Source organism: Chelmon rostratus, chromosome 2, assembly GCF_017976325.1.
Source record: "Chelmon rostratus isolate fCheRos1 chromosome 2, fCheRos1.pri, whole genome shotgun sequence".
Lineage (NCBI taxonomy): Eukaryota > Metazoa > Chordata > Actinopteri > Chaetodontiformes > Chaetodontidae > Chelmon > Chelmon rostratus.
In genome coordinates this window covers 8,903,715-8,926,841 of record NC_055659.1, presented here as the reverse complement: position 1 = coordinate 8,926,841, position 23,127 = coordinate 8,903,715, and the positions used below count along the sequence as shown (strand labels likewise).

General features: G+C 41.9%; 2 protein-coding genes across 3 annotated transcripts; both read right to left on the bottom strand.

Moving 5' to 3' along the window:
• Positions 1–594: 594 nt before the first annotated feature.
• tspan2a (tetraspanin 2a) lies at positions 595–10,381 on the bottom strand. Of its 2 annotated transcripts, XM_041954787.1 has the most exons (9): positions 10,140–10,381; positions 6,759–6,861; positions 3,146–3,243; positions 2,407–2,481; positions 2,207–2,299; positions 2,060–2,125; positions 1,788–1,871; positions 1,613–1,681; positions 595–1,223 (listed from the first exon to the last, which is right to left on the bottom strand). In XM_041954787.1, exons 1-8 carry the CDS (start codon positions 10,206–10,208, stop codon positions 1,616–1,618), a joined length of 654 nt encoding a protein of 217 aa, XP_041810721.1. In that variant the 5' UTR covers positions 10,209–10,381; the 3' UTR covers positions 595–1,223; positions 1,613–1,615. The 2 variants fall into 2 exon arrangements, with proteins under 2 accessions (XP_041810721.1, XP_041810720.1); XM_041954786.1 differs by having other exon boundaries at positions 595–1,681.
• Positions 10,382–18,335: 7,954 nt separating this feature from the next.
• On the bottom strand, positions 18,336–22,045 carry ngfb (nerve growth factor b (beta polypeptide)). The gene is made up of 2 exons (XM_041961587.1): positions 21,937–22,045; positions 18,336–18,928 (listed from the first exon to the last, which is right to left on the bottom strand). The coding sequence occupies exon 2, from the start codon at positions 18,915–18,917 to the stop codon at positions 18,336–18,338; it is 582 nt and encodes a 193-aa protein (XP_041817521.1). The 5' UTR covers positions 18,918–18,928; positions 21,937–22,045.
• Between the last annotated feature and the right edge of the window lie 1,082 nt (positions 22,046–23,127).

The following is a 23,127-nucleotide window of genomic DNA, read 5'->3' as shown; positions in this document are numbered from 1 at the left end:
CAGCAAAGTTACAAGTCACTGAGAACAGAGGAGTAGTAAAGTAGTGCCACAAAACTGTACTTGGATAGATGCACTTACTGACTTTCCACCACTGGAGGACACTTGGTTTAAACCTTCAACCACAGAAAAGCTAATGACAGTGCAGCCCCCTACTATAAGAGCATTTAATGAGTTGTAAAAAAAAAAAAGCAACTTAAATCACCAAAGGTCTTTGACATCAGCCTTGTGCTTTCTGCAGTTTAATATATTGATACTCAATGTAATATTTCAGCTTGAAGGTGTGACCCTCCTCAGCTGATGGAGTTTCTAATTGTGTCTGAGCAGTAAGTGGGCCTCTAAGCCAGTCTAATATTGTTCCAGCAGTGCTGAGTCCTGGAGGTCTGTCAGTAGGTCTGATCTCTGGTTCAGCACTGTGCTGCTGTTGTGAACGGGCGCCATTTCATTTTTCTCTGACGTGTTCAGGAACCTCACCGACCACAGAATTTACATCGATGAGCCGCCGCCGCTCTGCTTCTTCCTCTGGCGCCTCTGATTCAAACACTTCAAAGGCGGGAAATAGAAAGCAGTCAAACATGAAAATAAAAGCACCCGGTGTTTTATTTTTTTATTTTTTATGGTTAACAGCATGACATAAACTATATTATTCTATAATTCACATCTTATTGGCACACCAACAAAATTTACATCCAAAATAATTCACACAAAATGCAAAAACAAGCTCACTGTTACAGTTCACACGCGCTCCAGAGGACGTAGTGTTACTCATGACCTTTTAGATGAATGTGGAGATTCACAGAGTGGCAGTTTATCATCAGACCTTTCCTAACCCTTTGGGTTGATATCATGTCTACACTTCCTCTATTGTGCTTTAAAGTAGAAATACTTGAGAGCGTCGGCTGGGAGCAAGCGCAGTCATTATGTACATGATCAAATCAGAAGGAATCGGTGAATAGCACAGCAGCTGGAGGCTTGTCTGCGTGACTAAAAATAGGCACATGATGGAAATTGACTGTGCAAAGGTAGACAAGTCCTCAAAACATTTAAGCACACAAAGTATGACTGGCATAAGGCCGAGAGGTTACATAAGAAGGGCACAAACAACGTTAACAGCAAGTGCATAAAATAGGCGTCCGTATTTACAGGAATACTCCTCAGTCACAACATTCCTGTGTCAAAGAAGGCTTCATGTGCTGTGTTGTGGCTACAGGGCAGCACCGTCGCCTCTGTGGAGCACCGGCAACGAGACAAAAAGATGTTAAACCCGAGGAATGTCACAGAGCTGTGCCAAAAGCGGAGCGTGTGTTATGGAGGAGAACGGAGAGATTCATTTTCAGCGCTGGTGGAGTTGAGGGGAAGGTGTGAAGACAACGATCCAGCGTATTGGGTTGAATCTGGGACAACTGGGATGTATTGTACTCTGTGTGTGTGTGTGTGTGTGTGTGTGTGTGTGTGCTATTCAGTGGACCTCCCCACCAGATCACTCTGGACTATGAGAAATGACATTGAAATGTAACTTTGGTGTCTCCCTCCTTTATACCTATGATTATGAAGGGAGCGGGGAAGGTGTAGTGGGCTGGCTGTTGGGGGGGAGGGTGAAGGGGGGGCAACTCACCATCTATATAACCTCCCTGTTGTTCCTGATGGCACAACACAGAACCATACTGAAGATCATCCCTATGATCTGCAATCAGACACATGTTGGGACACGTTAAGATATTTGTGGAGCTCCAGTTTAATCACTATTTTGGGTCTGCTAAGTTTAAATTCAAGGTTTTGTTAATTCTCACCATTACTCCTGCGACACCGATCCCAATGTATCCAATGATGTGGAGCTTCTCGTTGAAGAAGTCCGTTATTGCAGTGAGACAGTCCTAAAAGCAACAAAAAGCATTCATATTGTTGATTACAGGTGCCGCACACAATCCCGCTGTGAATTATTTTGCATAAATCATTGCTTCGTGACCGATCCAACACTTCACGAGCAGCTTTTGTCATCTTAAAACAGTGACACACTGCCACCATGTGGGCATAAGGTGTTATAGCAGGCCAGAATGCTCACCTGGGCGGGAGCCTCTGCACACAGAATGTTAGACGTCTCTGATGAGGAGCCTCCGCAGCAGTTCAGCTGTGAATGTAACGAGCAAACAGAATAAGATTTATGAAACTACATGAGGAGGCAAATGAACACAAGCTGTGTTTTACTCACAGTTTTGTGGTAAATGAGGGCGATTGCAGTGGCGTTCGTATTGGAGACGTCAGCGATGGAGCTACTGTAAAACTTTTGGACCTCCTCAACAATCTGTTAGTGATAAAAGACAACAACAAAAAACAAACAAACAGTAAATGTAAAATTAAATGATATTACAGTCAAATTAAATAGCTTCACTTTTCACTTCGGTGCTGTACCTGTTCCTTGTTTAGGAATCCAAACACACCGGCAGCAATCTCTGCTCCAAAGATTATCAGAAGGCAGGCGAAGAACTGCAGGACAAAGAGGAGGTATGTTATTGGCCTCTGGTGAGGTCATACACAAACCCAGCAGCAGAGACCAGAAGGTAACACTTCATTTTACAGGTCAGTCGTTCCAGAATAATTCACTGATGCTAAAATCCACAGCTGACCTTTCAAACAGAAGAAAATTATTTTGTCAGTTTTCTAATAACTTCCTGGGAAGTTTCCTGAAATTCCTACATGTAATTTTGCTGCTAATTCACTTACACAGCAGGAACAAACACAGATGTCCTTGAAAGAAAGAAGCTCCATTTAAACCAAAGTGAATATTAATCCATTACTCATTTATCATTAGAAACTTCTTCTTCTACAAATTTGTTAAATTTTACGTATTTCTACAAACAACTTTCACATTGCTTTCACCTGCACTGAATGAAAGACTCTTGGTTACCCTTGCAAATACTTGGAATTAATTAATTGGAAGTATACCAATTAAACTCTATTTCCCAGGTAATTAGTACCAAATTAAAAATGGATCTTTCCAGGAGTCTAAATGGAAATTAGTTGGAATTATTTAGAAATCACAGACCTGCAAAAAGAGGGCGTTACCACCAGAAATGCAGAAGGATTGTGTCATACTTAGTTTAAAACAGTAGATGTTTGAAACGCCAGCAAAGGACACATTTCAACCCACCGATGCAAGAAGACACTGAGACTCCCGAACAGCCCCGAAACAACCGAAGAACCCAACGATCATCATCAACCCTCCTGCACCAAGAAGGATGTACACAGCTGAGGAGAGAAAAGGTGGAGAAATTAGCACTTTAAGGTGTGTGACTCTGTAGGAATACTTCAGCCATCCTACAATCGTGTAATGCTCGAGATGCAGGAATTTTTAGCACCAGAATCTAATCAGTGCGTTAACACTGTCACATGACTGCAGTTCACAGCTTGATCTGAGGATGGCAGCATGATCCAACTGCTTTCCTGTCTGAGTTTATAAAGAGGGCTGTTGTTGTGTTTCACTAGCGGCAGAAAAGTGTAGGTGGAAACTCTGCGAGTAGCCTAAAACCTCTGAATCGCCTCCCACAATTCAATCTGATTATCAGCCTCCTCCTGCAGTCCGGCCGCTCATGAATTTTAAAGACTTGAGTCGAGATGAAAGAAGTCTGAAACACAAAGAGAATCTCACATTGGCGCTTTCTCTTGTTTGGCTTCTTAAAATAGCACTTCTTTGTCACTTTGCCTCCCCTTCATGAATCTGTCCACTTAGAATCGGTGTATAAACGGTCCTGTTGTCTACATGAAGTTATAAATCTGCAGGAAAATGTTGGAGATGGATCAGTGCTTGTTGATAGACTCCAGAACCTGATGAAAATATCTTTAGTGGCCATCTGTCCGTCCCTGTCAGTGCTGACTCTGTCCTCCTGCAGGCGAGCTGCAAATAGCTGGACATCCTACCCATTTATACATGTCTGAAATCTGAGTTAAAGCTGATGTAGAGTCTTTAGAGTTTAATGAGAAACAAGCCTTCCGGGTTACTCTTTTCATACATCAGTATTATTTCCAATTACTGGGACTTTGTGCGTCCACAGTCCTGCAGGGTTTGGCAGTAAAACAGATGCCATCTGTCCGGTACGAAGGCAAATCAAATTTTCAAGGGTTTGATTACTGCAGAATCAGACTACATCCCCCCTGCCATCCCAGCTCTGGATGTCGTCACCTTCCCCTGCTCCCAGCCCTCTCTGCTGAGCCCTTTACACTGTAACCATACACCGGGCCGGTCCCCGAGGTCCATGCTAAGGGTCTAATCAGTGACACAGACAGCAACCGCTGCAGCAATTTAATTAATCCACATGGGGGGATTGCAAGCTGTTGTTTTCCTGCTGGTGAACAAAAAGGGAGGTAAAGAGGAGATGAGCAGGCTGCAGGAAGCTTCAAAGCAAAGAGAGGTAGCAATGGAAAATATAATGGGCCGAGACAGCTTCTACCGTACACAAAGTGTCGACACAGAGCTGATCTGGCTGCTGATGCTTTCCATCACCTGATCGCTTTAATATGCACTGTTTCACTGTAGCACTCCCTCTCAGTGAATCCGGTGCAGACGGCGCGTTAACACTGCAGCCCGTACATGTTACATACGTCTTACAATGCATGTCAGCGGACGTAAGCGTCCCTCTGCCTCTTCAGCTCCTCTCGATCAGGAGCTTGCATGTATACGCACATGACGGCTGTTTACACACTGGCACGGAGAGCAGCAGAGGTGACAGAATGGAAAGTGATTCGTCCACAGGGAATGCCGCCACTTTGCCTTGTTATGGTACCACACTCTGTTTAGTCCCTTCGCTGGAGGTGAATGTGAGAAGCGATGCGCCACCAGTTTACTCATGAAGCTCATGATAATATTAATATTGTTGCTAAGGCGCTTCTGTAAGACAATCAATCCTCTGCGGGTCTCCGTTATTTACATAAATTGGCAACTTTGCACTCAGTAATCTGCTGCAGTCTGTCGTTGCCTAACAACGAGGGCTCGGCTCTTGTGCAGGAAGTGTTTGGACCTTGTTCTTAAGTTTAAGTAGCAACAAAACAAAGAGTAAACACGTCATTGCCAGTGCAAGAGTAATGGCTGCAGAAATAAGTGCATTAATGAGTGAGGAGCATTTGAATGTTGTAGCTGCTGCAGCTGATGATGTGCTGTCGGGCAGTTTCATCGATAAAAAAGATGCAACACGTGTTATAAGACGCTCGTGTCTGTTCTATGTAAAATCTTGCTCTGCAAAGTAAATGCAAATGTAAATGTAGTGGAGGGAAACATACACTATTTGCAGCTGAAAGGTGTATTGAAGTACATTAAAAAGCACTCTTAGTTACTTGAGTGGTGATTTGTGTGGCACGGTTGGACGAGCTCTGTGATATTTGCATGTCAAATGAAGCCAAACTGAAGAAAAATTATCTCACCTGCAGTATAAACAGGTGACTGTGAGGGCATTCAGCTCAGCAATATCTTGAATAATCTTGGATGCTGTGTATGACAGTGTTAAAGTCCAGCTTACATTATGTGTTTTGTATTCACTGTTGTGTTTTTAGGCTGTATTCTTGTAGTTCTTCCCATTTGCACATGCTGCTGTATGAAACAGCTTTTGTCTTCATACAAGGATGCACTGCACGCCAAGAGCGCTCCTAAACGAGTGCTCAGGATAGCCTCCTGTCACCTGCCCCACCCAACCTGTTACCCACGTCCGGAGAGAGGCAGCCAGCTCCGCGAAAGCACAGCAGAGAGCTGATGAAGTGAAGTCACCATTTTAGGTCATGGTCTAAACGGGAGTAACAAGAATAGGCTTCATTCTAATCATCTGCTCCTACGCAGAGCGAGCCCGAGAGAGAGGGCCTATTGTGTGAGTGCTGCGACACTACTACACACTGAAGGGTGTTTTTCTGGTCTACTGTACCTTTTAATCACAGTGTGTGTTTTATTCAGAGCTCTGAAAAGGAACTCTACGTTCAACTTCCATCAAAAGCCGCCAAGTACAAAGTGCTGCAAACTTCTGAAGTGCTTCTGCAACGATACAGAGCTGTTCATTAATCAGTCAGAGGCTCCGGCCCATTTGTCACTGTTCGAGCATCTCTGATCGATCGATTTGTTTTGCTACAGCGAAAGGTAAATCAAATCAATATCTGTAAACACGAGCAATTCTCTCTGTTTCCCATAAACCAGAGCGCTGCCACTAATGGTGCAGTTCAGTGATCATTTGTCCTCTTTCGCTTCCCCTCAGCACGCAGCCACGTACGTCACGTGAGGATCTGAATGATGGTTAAAGCCACACAGAAAAGTGATTTCCGTCGTAAAGAGGAAGCGGCGCTCAGTAACACCTGCGGCCCCTGAAAGTTCAACTGGCAGCAGGGAAACCCCTCTGGGACGTCTGCAAGGGTTTGCCAAATGATGCTACAGTGCAGCATCAAACCTGATGTCACCAGGCATGAAATCTGCCAGTGCTCTGGGACATTTTTCACCTAAATTAGATTCATTTTATACCCCAAAGCTGTGCGTTATCTCCAGAAACATGAAGACTCGGAGCATCTCTCACATTTAATGCTTTCTAAATCAAGATGTCAAACTCTGTTTTGTTCTCTACTTTCTGGCTTTAAGAGGGAATCAGTCAGCAACATGGCATTGAAATTCTTAAATATAAAGCAAATTTGAGCTGCTCATAAAATCCACATGTGACTTGTCCTTCCTCGTGTCACGCATTTCATTTCATTATCTCTCATGATGTGTAAGATGAGGTGTGGGTGGAGGCCACACGTACCTATGAAGAAGGTGTCAGGGGCGCCGTCGCCCGTCAGTAGCTCCACTGTCTCTGGGTCAAACCTGAGCCAAAGTCCCACAGCCAGCACCAGCAGGCCCGACAGCTGCGGGGTGATCAATCATATCGTCAATATTCAGGTCATAATTGTACATTTTTACAGACTAACAGCGCATTTTTTCAGCCTCTGTGAGTGAATGGGTTCACCCTGAAATCACTCCACAGGGAAACACTGAGGCCCGTCACGTGCTTTTGTTTCTTCGGCTGTTCTGTTGATTAAGATTCTCCGGGTGGTGCTCTTGTCTTTGTCCCGTCAGTGAAGTGGCTCTTGATGCTCACTGCCCCGTTTTTTCTCTTCTCCCAGAAATGTTAATGCGTCACCTCTCGAGTGACTAACAGCTTTAGACTCGTTTAGACTCTCAAATAGATCATAAACTGCCCATGTAGCCACAAGTGTACTGTGTATAAGACAAACGTCCATGTAATAACCTTGCTATTAGTGTTTATAGGTTGAAGTATATCCTAAGCTGGAAAACACAGTATCAGGTGTGATGTGTTTGATGGTTTTGTCATGAAGAGAGATCATTGGTCCCTGCATGACCAGAAATAAACCAATCGATTGAAACCAGGTGTCACCCTGAGAGAGTTCATCCCTCTGACCTGCCATCACACACTAAAGTGGCATTATTTGGTTTGAACTGCCAATGTTATGTTGTGTATTAGTGAGTGATGATAAAGGACAATTAATCTTGTCACAAGTTTAATGTACAACCCAGATTCTAAAAAAGTGTAACAGAATGCAATCAGGTGCAAACAACAGTTTCACAAAGTGTTTCTGAGTCCATGTTGTAACATCCTTTATCCAATCATGTGTTCACAAAGTGGTGAACCTCACTCCATCCTCGCTTGTGAACGACTGAGCCTCCCCAGGATGCTCCTTTCATACCTTAATCATGATACTATGACCTGTTACCAATCAACCTGTTTACCTGTGGAATGTTCCAAACAGGTGTTTTTGGAGCGTTCCACAACTTTCCCAGTCTGTTGTTGCTCCTGTCCCGACTCGTTTGAAACATGTTGCTGCATCAAATTCAAAATAAGCAGATATTTACAAAAATCAATCAAGTTGGATGAGGTAAAACTTTACATATATTGTCTTTGTGCTGTTTTCAGTTGAGTTCATGATTAGCAAATGATCACATTCTGTTTGTTCCAATGTTTTACACAGCGTCCCACTTTTTTTTGGAATCAGGGTTGTATAACAAAACAGAAGTTCAGTTCCACAACATTTTACACAACAAATCCAACTGTGACAGGTTAACAGGTTAAAAACTAAATTTCTTTCTGTGTCTGTCTTATACGTCTGATATGATATCTGATAATGAATTTAAAGGTGATGAAATCAATCTTTAACAGTGAAGTTCAATGTTAAAAATAGCAAATTCTTGGACTAAAATTATAATCAAGGCAGTCTGCCTAGTCTCTGACTGGAAAAGGAAAACCTGAACACTGTAACAGCCACTCATGTTTCCAAACAGACCACAACAATATCATATCTAAACGGCAGCATCATAGCATCAGTGGTCCATCTCCCATGGTGCATTTCAGCCACAGGCTGTGCCAGCCTCACAGTGCCTTGGTGATGTAACTCACACTGGCATTGGCTGCTTGTTTGGCTCTGCACCCCAAAATGACAGCGTACTGTACGCCCCTTTTGGCTCCGACCACAACAGCTCTGCTTTCAGTCCTGAAACTAAACAAAGAGGCCGCTGTCTGGGCGACACAAGTGATCGTCTTACAGCGCACAGATGAGTCAATTCAGTCTTTTAAATCCATATATACTGTATCATGTAGCAGTAAAACACGAGCAGGGGATGACAGCTGCACGAGTCTGTGAAACGCTCAGTCGACTCATTGATCAATTTAATCTTGCAACTATTGTGCCAATCAATTCATTTTTCAAGCAAAAATGCCAAACATGACCGAGTTCCAGCTTGTAGTTAGAAGATGTGACAGTGATTTAACCTCTCTTGTTTTGGGGCTTCTTTTCAGACAAAAGCAGCAATCTGAAGACATCACCTCCGGCTTCAGGAAACTGTCACTATTTTCAGACGCTTTATTAACCAAAAAAAAAAAAAAAAAAAAAAAAAGTATGCAAATCCTGCAGTCTGAAGCGGGAGCATAAACAACTGAATTTGGCACTGATGCTGTTCTCTAGTGGCTCTCAGCCTGGGAGTCAGGGCCCCAGTGGGTTGCAGAGCAAATCATGAGATGATTAACTGAACAGGAAAACAAAACAAAAAAACAAAACAAAAAAACCCCCCACATTTCTGCTGCACAAACCTACTTTTTCAGACTTTTTTCTTGGATTACTTCTTTTGGGCTCATAAATGATTCAAATAAAACAACCTTCCCTCACTCTTGAGTTGAACAGGTTGCACAACCGGTGACTCTGGATCACAAGAAAACAGTTGCTCTATCTATGGAGGTTACGAGCCAAAACACTTGTCTAAACCATGTTTACCAAAAGTGCATTCCCATCATCGATGCAGACCATAAGGAGACCCGACATAATGCCGGATGATAAGTCGCTGCACAGAAAATCGAAGGTGGATCTGCAGTCGCCGGAGCCACAGGTAACCTTATCCCAGCAGATCTAATGTAGCATAACAGACCAAAACAAACCCCCTCCATGATGTGGCCAAAACAGATTAACCCCGTCTGCAATAACCAGACTACACACTCCCGCAGCTGCAGCAGGGAAGTCACAGCACGGCGCCACATCACGGGAGAGGGTCTGAGCGGTGGGTGTGTTGGGAAGAGCAGCAACACGCTGCAGCTCTGATGTCCGTGCTGCAGGACGGCCACAGTGCATCAGTTACCATATGAATCATGTGAGTGTTAAAAGGTTTAGTGGCTCACGGGCTCTCAATTGATTTACTCGTTAATTATTAACAACGTTTCATAGATAGACGAGACTTCAGCAGCCGTAATGAGGTATTAGCGCCGTGTGATGGGTCTAAATGAAAAGAAGGTGACTGATTTGAGGTTTGAGGATTTAGAGTCGGAGGAGTTTGCACCGAGCAGGTGGATGGAGGCGATCTGCGGCATTAACTCCTCTGCCCTCCAGTGCGCGAAGAAGGCATCTTAATTAAAAACCATATTTAATAATGTTAATAGTCAGACTGTTCGCCTGCAGCGGGCTGAACATACAAACACTCCGCTAAGGCGCAGCACAAACAAAGCTTGACAAGCTGAATATGATAAACACATAACGGCCCCTCTGATAAATACGCAAATACTGACCAGGCTCAAAACAATGGAGTGATTTTTTTAATAGCATCAGCGTTGTTTCCACGCAAACGGTCTCTGAAGCGGACTTACCCAGAAGATGAAGTTGAAAACGAAAAGCAGGTATTTCACGCATTTCATCCCGCCCTGCACTTTGCTCATGATGCCGCCCGCTTTCTCTCCGATCTAAACGCTGTTATTGTTTTTTTTCTTTTTCTTTCTTTCTTTTTTTTTGCAGATCCTCGCTTCTCCCTCTTGGACATCAACCATGTAATGATGAGGACGACCTGCTCCGCCACATCCAAAAACATGCGCACAAGCTGCGCGGGGCTGGCTGCCGCACGCCGCCTCGCGCCGCCCATCCGCTTGTGCGCCGAGGTCCCCCGGGGTGGTCTTCAGGGGCCAGCCCACGAGGGAGAGTCCAGCATGTCACCTGACAGCATCGAGGAGCAGGTGCACTTCAGACTGCAGGAGCTCTGATTTGGTCATAATGTCGTCTCAAAGATAAAATTCCCCAAGCAAGAACCCCGTTTTATCACATTTTGTCCAAAAATACTCATTTTGTCCAATGAACATAAAGGGTTATTTGCTGGTAGATATGAGTAAATACTGAATTATATAACAATCTGTGTGGGTGGGAGATGTGAAAGTGGTGTAGAAAGCTACCATCTGTTTGCAGTTCCTATTTCTTGTGCTACTTTAGATTAAATCAGACGAATTGAAACCCCTCTAGGGTCTTTTGTAGGACTGAAAAATATAAAAATCGTCCCACTAGCTCCTCTTTGACCTCTTATACCTCCATGACTTTAAGATGAGAAGCTTATCAGCCCTGTGATCGGTCACCTCTCACAGAGACGCTTTTAAACCTGGATGTCATCCTATACCCTGCCTCTGATAGCAGTGTTTATTATGGAAATACGGCAACTTGTGTACAGTGTGCACTTAAACCACAGTGACCTGAGATAAGTCACTGACTGGCTCAGTTAAAACAAGCTGGAACACGGCCACAGACTAGATTTTACTAATACTCAAACACCTATACTTCCCGCACAACTCCAGAAGACTTTTACCAGACACAGAAAAATAAAGTCTGCATGTTTTAATCGTTTTAAAAAAGAAAAATCAGTTAACTGTTTAATTACATTGTCTGTTTTTAATTTCAAAGCCTTCTTAACACTGTCAGGATAATACTTTTTCACATTTTTACTGATTGTTCCGGCTCTTTGGTCCAGACTGAAACATGTAAAATAATAATTATTGGATGGGTTGAAATAAAATTTGGTGCCAACGTTCATGTTCCCCAGAGGATGAATCCTAACAACTCTGGTGATCGCGCCACCATGAGTTTTGACATTTGCAGTTTTGTGTGAAATGTCTCAACAGCTATTGAAAATACTGTCATGAACTTTTCATTCATGTTCCCCTTAGGATGAACTGTAACAGCTTCAGTGATCCTCTGATGGTTCATATAGCGCCATCATCAGGTCAAAATATCACTTTATCCAGTTCCTCGGTTTATGACCTGCAAAACTAATGACATTCCCATCAGCCTCAGCTGGACTTTGTGTTCACTGCTAATGAGAGGATGTCAGCATGCTAACATGCTAAAGTAAGATGGTGAAAATGGAAAGCATTATACCTGCTTAGTGTGAGCATGCTAGCATCCAGGTGTTAGCATTTACCTCAAAACACCACTCTAAAGTACAGCCTCATGGAGCTGCTGGCATGGCTGCAGACTTTTAAGTGTGTTATCTTGTAAAAGAGAGATATACACAAAATAATCTGTTCTCAAGTTATGCAAATGAATTCATTTTAAATAGAATAAAAATCTTTCAGGATTTCAGCCTCTCTTTAGAATCATATATTTGTTTTCTATCTGCCTGAAATTAAATACAGCCCGGTGAAATTTATTACAACCCCGATTCTAAAGAAGTTGGGACAATCAATTGGAAAAAAAAACAAAACAAAACAATGTTTAAGAATAATGGTTTTATGAATTGTTCCTGAGCCCATGTAGTAACATCCTTTATCCAATCATGTGTTCACAAAGTAGTGAACCTCGCTCCAGCCGTGCTTGTAATCGACTGAGCCTTTCCAGGATGCTCCTTTCATTATCAATCATGATGCTGTTACCAATCAACCTGTTTTCCTGTGGAATGTTCCAAACAGGTGTTTTTGGAGTCTTTTGTTGCTCCTATCCCAACTTGTTTGAAACGTGTTGCTGCATCAAATTCAGGACAAGCAGATATTTACAAAAATATATTGTCTTTGTACTGTTTTCAATTGAGTTTAAGTGAAGAAGGATTATCAAGTTATCACATTCTGTTTTATTCATGTTTTACACAGCGTCCCAACTTTTTTAGAATGGAGGTTATATAATAGACTTTATATTAAAATTACATACCGAGAAAATCCCCACAGGCTGCTTTAAAACAAACAAAAAAAAAGACATGACTTCTGTGTGCTTAATGGCAACTTCAGCCCTGAGCTGCACAGAGTTGTAGCCGGTTCTTTAGTGTTATATGTCACAGTGATAATCCATACATACAGTACTTGCTTTTGTTTATGTGTTTATACACAAATAATACTTGGTACCCTCTATGAAGACAGACTTGCTAATTTGCTTAATAACTATTAGTATAATTTGAACTTGTATGCACGCAGAGTGTTTTGTCTGCTTTTTCTGCTTTGCACGCTGAGCGTAAGCCAGTTCCTGTGAGTGAGAAGAGCGCATATGGAGCGTCACCAAAGCTCTTCTGTGTCTTCTCTGCGGGCCGGAGGGGGGTCAGCTCGGGTTCACCCGCTCTGACAGTCAAGCTTCTCATGTTTGTGCTGCCTTTGTTTGCTGCGCTGATGTGGGAGGGAAACAGCGACCCCCTGTTCGTCTGCCAGAGTATCTGTGGATCATGAGACACATCACATCACTGCCTACCTCCTCTATTTATCAGATGACATCTATAGCAAGAGTCAGCAAAAATATGTTAGGATCCATCTATAACACTGGCTGGATTGTTCTTTTTTTGATAGATAGATAGATAGATAGATAGATAGATAGATAGATAGATAGATAGATAGATAGATAGATGGCCCCCTTTTTGAATTCCAAATGATTAATAGTTTCCATGTAAGCCTGTATAAGGTCACTGGATTGCGTCGATGTTAATCTAATATCACTTTGGTCATCCAATCCTGTCATGAATTCAGAGCTGTAATTATCACAGTGGAAGTACACCCAAACTGAAACCATATCGGGGTATAATGGAGTCAAAATCCCATTATCCCTCGACAGTTGCCCTCTCCTCACCCTCCTCTACTGTGCTTGATATGTAAATCTGTGCCATAATGTAACCTGATCTCCATATGGTGCAACTGTGAGTCATCCTCAAGACACATCAGAGGTGAGGAAACAAGCACTTTGGTGATAGCAAAACATTTTTTTTAGAATATAATGCTCTCATGAATAACCCACAGTTTTAATATCATGGGAAAAAACAGATTTAAAATCATTGTGGTACACTGTTATGAAATACAGGGCAGAAAGAGTGGAAACACCAGAAATCACTACTCTGGACGGTCCTGTCAATGTCTCCATCTAGTGGACAGACGGAGGAGTGCAACTAGTCTGTTTGCTGTGGATTCTTTACACCACTTTACATAGATGGACGAAATTGCTTTGTTGTCGACTTTGCTGTCTCCCAAATGTGACAATTACATTGGTAAGCTTTACATGTATTATTATTATTAATTATTATTAATAATAATATCTGTAGTCTGTTTGCTGTGGATTCTTTACACCACTTTACATAGATGGACGAAATTGCTTTGTTGTCGACTTTGCTGTCTCCCAAATGTGACAATTACATTGGTAAGCTTTATATGTATTATTATTATTAATTATTATTAATAATAATATCTGTAGTCTGTTTGCTGTGGATTCTTTACACCACTTTACATAGATGGACGAAATTGCTTTGTTGTCGACTTTGCTGTCTCCCAAATGTGACAATTACATTGGTAAGCTTTACATGTATTATTATTATTATTATTATTATTAGTAGTAGTAGTAGTAGTAGTAGTAGTAGTACTGCAGTTCATTTTGTGTCTGTGTTTATACTTACTTATGTTTGAAGAAGTAACCTGAACACAAGGTCCAGGTCTAGCCTTTTCTGGAGCTTTCAACCATATCTCAAGGTCGTTGAAAGGTCAGCATATTTTATTTCATTCAGTTCACTCTTGCTTTCTACATCCATAACTTTATCTGCCCGAAAATATTATCATGATCATTATTATCATTGTTGTTGTTACTTTTGTTTGTACCTTGCTTGTAGAAATGTCAGATTGCCTCATGTAATGTCAAACACACCTGCTTTCTAGTAACTAATCCTAATGTCTTCATGTGATATTAACCAAATAACCTGTATTTATATAAAATATTAGATATTAGACTGCTTTAAGGCGTTTATGTAATCATAAATTCTTTGTCCACATGTTATTGTCTGTATCGCTCACCCCCAAGCTGCGTTTACGTGCATTGACTACACGTCATATCAAACACGATCTAACAACGTGATACTCGTTTGTCCGAGCTCATCGCTTTGACTGAACTCAGCACTACGCATGCGCAGACCAATCACAAACTAGCCTATAGCTTTTAGCTAACATAGCACATTTTACAATGCTTGATATATTGCCTTTTTCTCGTCAGGTAGGTGACGCTTCTCCTAGTTGCTTTTACTTTGTGAATGTAAAACAACGTAAAGTATTGTTCATTTTCATAATTTTTAGCGGAACTCATCATTATGGTTGACCGAAAGTATTAATATATTCAACATCTGATCCAGCGTTAACATCCCAAGTTTAATTTGAGGACATGTTCCAACCTCTGACCTCTAGAGGGCAGTGTTGCATTTAATTTCAGGACAGTGTTTTGGACATACGCTTAAGCCTGAGGTAAACAAGCTGCAGCAGTCAACTAAACAAGTTGGCTCTGACAAATCGTATTTACAGTTGACAGGTAGACAGCTCAAATGGGAATACTTATCTTAAAAAGGCTATTTTCCCAGGAACATAATCTCAAGCAGCCTCTTTGTTTCTGTTTCCACTTTGCCTCCAAGCTCTCTGCACTCACATCAGACGTCTTAAATGTCAGCTGTGACACAAAAATTGGGCTCTGAGCCTTAAAGAAAATCACTACTGATACTGGCTTCATGCTTCAAGTGCAATTTGTTGTGCGCTAATGGCACTGAAATGTCACTGCCAAAACAAAGAAAATCGCAAGCTATGATATTATCAACCAGAGCCTGATGAATCATATGCAGTCTTATTTATGTTTATGTCTTTTCCCCCTTTTTGCTTTATATCTACTGTAGAATGGAGAGCAGGAGAAAAACACAAAGCAAAGCCAAAACACCAAATTACTGGCAGTAAAATGAAGCCATATGGGTTTTCCCTCATTTTTCCACGCAGGCCAAAAAAAATGCAATTTCTTTCCGTGTCAAGGGGTTACTACACTTTGCTGGAGGTTCAGGCTTACCGTCCATTCAATAAACTTCATAAAGCACACACTGCATGTATGGAAGTGTTTAATAAATAACAATATCAACAACAACACTGGAACAAATATTTTGCTTATATCAGACCTGGGTCAAATTGTATTTTTCCAAAATTTGTGGGTTGTGTCAGGCCACTTAAAGTGAGTGTTATGTGCTATAGAAGAATACTATAATTAGCATGATTGTGTTCTGATGCTAAAACTCTTAGGGGCCTGTTGCCCTGTCACTGCTTAGCAGCAGTTTAAGGTTTATGACAGGTTTAAACCTGCGCTGTCTTGAATAAAATCACATACTTAAACACCATTGCTGTGTCTTTAGAAGCTGCAGTTCAGTTTAAAATCCAGTTCCTGAGTCACCTAAATGTCACTGGAGGTCATCAGATCTGAGGTTCGTATTAAACCTGCCGCAGAAGCTGAGAAACTAGACTCTATATCATAAAATACACACAGTATATGGCCCGAGTGCTACTTTTAATTTCCTTCCTTGCCAGTTAATTTAAAATGGAAAGACAAACAGCTGAAACTAATTTCCCCTCAATAACAATTTCCCCAATCACCTTTGGCCATGTAGGGTGGATCTAATGAGGTAACTTCATCATGCTTTTGGCGAGGCTTCAGTTTAGCTGTGGTTCAGGTGAACCTGGTTCTATATTTATCAAACTGCTATAAAAATGATAATCTACAGAGCCCCTGAAAGGCGGGATTTTTATTCAGAAATTATTTTGTGTTGCATTGCAATAAACTGAGCTTTCCCTCTGATCCATAGAAAAAAGCTGTGCTGTATCATGATGTAGTATTATCTGTTCCTATCAGGGGGAACGCAAGTAGTCCCACCAGGACACTGTAAAAATCCTCCACTTTTACCCCTACTTTCTAACTTAAGAGTAAAATGTCTTTTTCCTAAAAATGAGGTTACACTTAAGAGTCTCTTAAATTTAAGAGTTTTTTTAAGGGTCTCTTAATCTGGAAAGAGTCAGATGACTAGCACAGAAACAGAGATGAGGGCAAAAATCCTTACATTTTATAACATATGATGAATGATTTGTTAGCTGGAGTGACATATATAATTCAGAGCAGGGTAAGCTTCACCCACTAGTTCCACTAGATTTCAACATTTGATAGGATTTTTATTATATGTTTTTTCTGCTTGACCTTGTACACCGGGAGCAGATTTTCATATTGTTTTCATTGTAACAAATTTCCCATGATTTAATCCATATTTACGCCTTATTTATCTATAATGAATGCATTAGATTGCTGTGAATTCACATGGTAAATGCTACTGCAGATATTAAGGATTTCACACATATAAAATTAAATGGAAAAAATGAAATATTTGTTTTTGCAGAATCGCAGATAATTAATGCAACAATTTACCTGACATCGGCCTATGTCAGGTAAATTCTTGTCTCTTGAGCTAAACATACATGTGATCACTTGAGACTTGCTGCTAAAGTTTACTCTTACACTTCGCTGTAAGTGGGAACAAGTCACTTGATAAATGTGTCTCACTCTACGCACTTGCACTATTTCCCCTCAGCTGGTTTATAGTTCTCCACTGATTTAGCTTGATGGCTCTTGTCATGTTGCCAGGATCATGATGGCTAGTTAAAAAAAAAGACTCAACATCGATGCAGCAGAACCACGGATATTGTCTTTTTTTATTCTACGCATTTGTCTTCCTCGTCAAAACCTGGCACCTACATTACCCACAATGCAACTCAACCACCGACAGTTCAGTAGGATATTAGGGTGAGTTATGCTCGTAGCTGCTAATGTAGCCTCAAGCGGATGAGGAGTGCGCTACAGAGGTCTTGAGGTCTCAATACTACCAGATTTAGATTAGATTAGATTTTCAAACTGGACATCAGTTAAGGCAACTTATCAGACTTCATGTAGCTTCGACTGTAGCCACAAACAGCTTTTTCCACATGTGCAGTTCTACTTCCCAAAGACAGCAGAGTTCCTCTTTAAGTGTAATTCTTGGAGGTTTGATAACTGTGCTCATGTTGACTCAGCAGTCAGGTCCAGCTTACTGCACAGCTGCGTTTTAAAGCCGAACCTGTTAGAAATCGCAGCTAATACAGCAAGAGACTAACACCTAGTCCACACGTACATGGGTATTTTCAACCTTTTTTCCCCACATATAAACTCAGTTTTACGTAGCAGAAAACAAAGCTTTTGGAAAACTCTTTGCCTGAAAATAGTCAGTGTTGACGTGTAGACGGGGAAAGCAGAGTGTTGGCTTGAGACGGCAGAGTGTGCACCGTTATCTCCCTTGCTTATTATGCAGAAGGCATGACCTGCCTCCACCATAGGATCAGACTTCTAGTTGCAGGTAGCCTGTAAAAGCATTTAATTCAGGTTAGGACTAAGGTTATATCACTACTTGTTGAATTGGCCCCTGCTCTTTACAGCACTTCAGTTGTGTTTTTGGATGGATTTTTTTGCGTGTGTGGACAGGATTTTTTTTGTTTAAAAAAAACAAAAACCTCGTAGATGTGGGGTAGGCACGAGTGACACAGCAGCAACCCTGTAATGTTTGGTCCTCCTTAACAAACTTCAGATACTGTTTGACCCAGGCCTGGTGTTCATACATGCAGTCCCGATACTTTGACGTATACCAATAATTTACTTTGTGCAGAGGGTGAAAGTCTTTGGTGATGAGTATGTCTGTGTTTGTACTGCGTTTCACTGAGCGTGTGATCCTGTGGGTGCGTGGCGTGCATGCAGGGTCTTCACTGCCGCCATGACTTGCGGCTCAGCACACACACGCAGGCCACGTTGATGCGTATGAGCCTCCACGCCACCAGGTTCTTAAAGGAAGTCAGCGCTCGTACGAACGTGTGTGAGTTGGTGCAGTAGGAGTTCCAGTGTCTCGCATCGATTCCCAAACAGCCAGAGCTGCCTGAGCGGGCACTGTGACACGTCGTCTCGAAGAAGTACTGCTTCTTGTTGACATTGTTGATATTGACGTCTGGCAGCACTGTCACCTCGTTGCCCGAGATGTCCGTGGCTTTGGTCTTGTTGCCCACCCAGACGCTGATGCTCTCACACACCGAGTAAACCCCACGGTGCTGAGGCTGTCCTGCCCGCCGGCGGGTCCTTCTGCCCTGTGACCCCGCCGGATCCGCATCAGGGGGCTGAGCGCTGAAGAGCACCCTGGGTGAGAGGTAGCGGCGTTTGGTGAAGAGTTTGGGGTCCACTGTGGGGACGGAGCTGGGGTTGTTGCCTGGACACTGTTGCTGTGCTGCTCCTGCGATGGCGGCCACAGCCTGCGCGCTGAAGAGAAGGAACAGGACCAGCATGGACGACCTCATGGGCACACAACCTGAGGGTATCAACCAGCACAGGAAACACTCTGTTACTGCAGGCATACACTTCATGAGATTCACTTGGTGATCAGACCTTTTACTGGCGTGTTGACTGTATCTCTCACACAGTGCTCTAAAGGAATTCTGGTTCTGGGGACATCTACCACTATTACTACTTACCAAAAAAATCATGGATACCTTTTTTATGTTTCTGATGCAACGTCAGGTACAGGCAGGTAGATGTATGAACATTTTGTCTTATATTTAGGCCTGTTGCAGGGCAACAGATTCAATGAAGTTAACTTGGAGAGTATTTGAACAGTGGATTTAAGCTCCAAATCCTTCTGAGGCAGAAACTGCATTTCATTCCAGCAAACTTCTGGAAGCTTTAATCCAGCGTGTGGATACTCCCCATTTTTCCTTCCCAGTTTCAAGGTACGACATGTCCAACAGTGAGATTAAGCTAATAGGCGCATATAGCAGCTCCTCTTTAAAGTGGAAAACACACCTTGGCTAACACTTAGGGTTTGACACGTAATGCTCGTTGGCTTAGCGGTAAATTTTTTTTACAAGTACAGTAGATACAAAACGCTGTGTCTGACATGCTTGTAGTTTTACGGGAGATTTACAGGAATTTCTTAGTCAGCTTCTACTTCCTGCAAGGCCCTGACAACGCAAGAGCCACTGATTAAATGATTACGTTTAGGTTGGAGATGATAAAAGGTCCAGTCATTGGGATTCAGCCTTTAAGGTTGTGACATTGTGCAGAGTGTACGAGTCATAAAGGAAAAGGCAGGATAATGAGATGAAGGCTAAACAGAGGGCAGAAAAGTCTCTGATTTTATATTTAACCATGTAAACAGGAAGTGGTTAGATGTTTGATTTCCAGTTTAATGGTTGATAGTGAAATGATCAGCCTGATAACATCCACAGAGACATCCGGTTGTCTAAATATGAAAAAATTGTAGGCAACTCTCACTTAAATTTCATTCTAGTTTTTACACATTTTCTTTAAATCTATGGTTTTATTTTTTTTATATTTGGACAGCAGCACTGTCATTTCCATGATATTACGGATGAAGAAACTGAGGCTGAATATCTGTCAGTTTTTTGGCTGCTTGCTTCTTGACTCCAAAGATAGCCACGATTTGAGCTGAGCTCGGCTGTGCTCACAGTTGAATATAATCATCGCTCTGTATTCACAGACATGAAAAGGGAATCCATGATTTGTGTCTGGGTGAGGAGAAAAACAATCGTATTATTCTGCAGAAACTGAGCGAGAATTCACAGTAAAGAATATCATACACATGAATAGATGTTGTTTGCGTATAGGTTAACCATGGGAATAGGTGTCACATTACCAACGGGAACCTTAGAAGACGCTGTTGTGACATCCCATCATCTTGATACCATCCTCCTTTCATCACACTGTGACTCCACACAACAACACAACATCTGTCTATACTGGGCGGCATAAACTGACAGGCTTTGTACTGTATTTAACACAGTGCAACAGGAATCGCAGGCGTGTTAACACCTGTGGTGGCTCTGCTAGCAGGCTCTGTCAGGTAGGCTTATTATACACCATGTCTCCCTCAGGTGTCAGGGTGAATGCCCGTGGATTAAAACTGCTGGCACAACAAATGAAAGAGAAAAATCACAGCCTGTACAAGAGAACATAATGTGAACTATGATCACATCAATTAATGATTGTGAGGTGCACATAATTCAGGTCAGCGTCTCTTCTCACACCTCCCCACTCCGCTCTCTCTTCCTGTGTCTGGTGCAACATTGGGACACAAACAAAATTACATTATGTGCCGGTTTGGTTTGCTTGAGGACACCCAGGGAGGCTGATTTACAGCAGGAAGCAGGAAAAAAGCTTAAACTTTTGGTTGCTGACCGCAAGGCTGATGAAAAGGGGAAAAAAACACTTTAAATGAGCACAGCGCCTCCCCAGTGACAACAACAAATCGTTCACACAACGAAGTAAAAGGCTCTTTATGTTGAGAACAAACTCAAGACAAAACTGATGAGAAAAAGGACTGAGTAATTTTCTCTGCGGTCTCTTTCAATTATACCAAGGTTTTTAACAATTATAAATAAAGCGCTTACATCGCTACCTGAAACATACTATAGGTCATGCATGATATGCATCAGACATTTTGACATGTCATAGCAGCACAGTTGTAATCAATAACATTAATGACTGGTGGATTCCATTCAAATCTTTTACATCCAGGGCTCTGGTGTGATACTGGCTTGCTGGCATGGCGTACGGGACACCTAAATTGAACAGAGCCTGAGTTAATGCTTAGTTCATCTGTGTGTTACCTGTGTGAAATACGTCTGTTGACTAATGGGTGTTGTTTGTTTTGTGGGAATGAGTGAAGGCTGTTTTTCTTCAACAGCTTAAAGGGAAATATTTTGTAGAAGTAGATCAAATTTAACTTAAATAGTAGTACATTCAAATTTATTATCTGATTTTTATGTGATAATATTAAAATTAATCTGCAAAGTGACTACAAACTAAAGTTATCAAATAAATGTAGACGAGTATAGGTTCAATATTTGCCACCAGAATGTAGTGAAGTATGAAGTAGCAGAAAATGGGAATACTCAAGTAAAGTACAAATACCTCAAAATATTACTGAAGAGCAGTATCGTACTTGAGTAATTGTACCACTACTATTCCACCATTGGTTAAATTTTGATACTAAGTATTTCGTTTTTACTGCAACTGTATGTCCAGTTCCAAATATTGATTATCAGTCTCCTTGATTACCAATTATTGGTATCAGCCCTTGTCAATCTGACTTTATGCAGTATTCAGTTCCTTTTGTGAAACTATAAACTGTTTTTAATGTGGCATTTTGACCATTGCATGTCTCTGTTAAACTGAAACTGGCCTTAATTTAGGGGTGCTTTAAACGTGGCAGAATGAGGACTATTCGCAAGGTTTGACTGCCGCTGCCGCGCTGATTGAATAGGCGTGTTTGCGCACATCATCTATCCGTCTGTTCACCTTTTCAGTGTCTCCACGTGAACTGTAGCACCTTGTGGCTTCTAGAGGACGTGATTAGAGCTCCATGTGTTCTGGGCTCCTGCCATCAGGCCCGGCTGTGGCCCCCATCCAGCACACCTCTGCCCTCTTTTGCCTCCACTCTGTATCCCTGTTGAGAGACAAGCAGAGAAAGTGTCTCACCCGGCTCATAAACCCACTGTAAACACATTCTTTGTGAGACCGATACAGGAAGAGAAAGTTAATATGTTATTCCCGCTCGCCCGCTCTTCACATACTGAACATACTGAAATAAAGAAACAGACCTGCATAATGTAGATTATCTGGAGTGGAAACATGTAGTTTAGTTTTTATATTAACGTCGTAAACTGTGTCAGCATTCCTTAATATATGAGTTTTGACAGGTTTGTTGAGACTTAAATTCTTCTGCACTTTAACAGACAGATATAAAGCAAGGCATTTAAAGTTTATTTAGGAACAGCAGAAACCAGATCATTTAAGAATTTGGTATTTCGTATTTGAAGCCACACACACACAGTAGACGGGTTAGAAAGGTGTTAGCACCACATTACATTTTCTGTTCAATGTCTCTTTTGTCTCTTAAATGATTCCATCTTGCCTGATTTCCTACATTCAGATTTCCATGATTCACTTTAGCGCAGTGATGAAACACAGACACAGTCAGAGCTGCACGATCCATCACAATTAACCAGAAGCCTTAATTCTGTTTTGTCGTCTTGTTTTATCGTTATGTCGCCGTGCTCAAGTGTGTTTAAGTGTCAGCGGACTACGTGTCCTGTTCCATCTTACTTAATGTCAATCAGCTGACACCCAGTGAAAGAAGGTCTTTAAAAGATACAAAATAATCCCTGAAGAGAGCTTGATTTACAAACTCTATATTCCACTACATTCATATAGATTTTTTTAAATTCAGTCTTTGCAGGTACTTTCAAGCATGGCTGAGGAAGGTAGAAATGCTGGGTTATGGCATGCAAATGAAAGGAATGTAAGATATATATAAACAGAGGAAAATGGGCTGTAAATCTAAATGACGCCAGCTCGCTCCTGCAAAGAATCTACACTGGCACGGGAAGTGTTCTTGCTTTACGGCACGTCAACAGTGGTGGTCTCTGGGTGTTTAAACCTGTGACCTTTCAACCGCAGGACGGGCTGTTCAACAAGCCAGCCGCCCTG

Excerpts from the sequence above, each read along its gene's own strand:
- tspan2a (XM_041954786.1), bottom strand. The coding sequence starts at position 10,208 with ATGAGCAAAGTGCAGGGCGGGATGAAATGCGTGAAATACCTGCTTTTC. Across the intron at positions 3,244-6,758 it reads CCCTGACACCTTCTTCATAG|CTGTGTACATCCTTCTTGGT; the intron begins GTACGTGTGGCC and ends TTCTCTCCTCAG. Across the intron at positions 2,482-3,145 it reads CTCAGTGTCTTCTTGCATCG|TTCTTCGCCTGCCTTCTGAT; the intron begins GTGGGTTGAAAT and ends TTTGTCCTGCAG.
- ngfb (XM_041961587.1), bottom strand. The coding sequence starts at position 18,917 with ATGAGGTCGTCCATGCTGGTCCTGTTCCTTCTCTTCAGCGCGCAGGCT.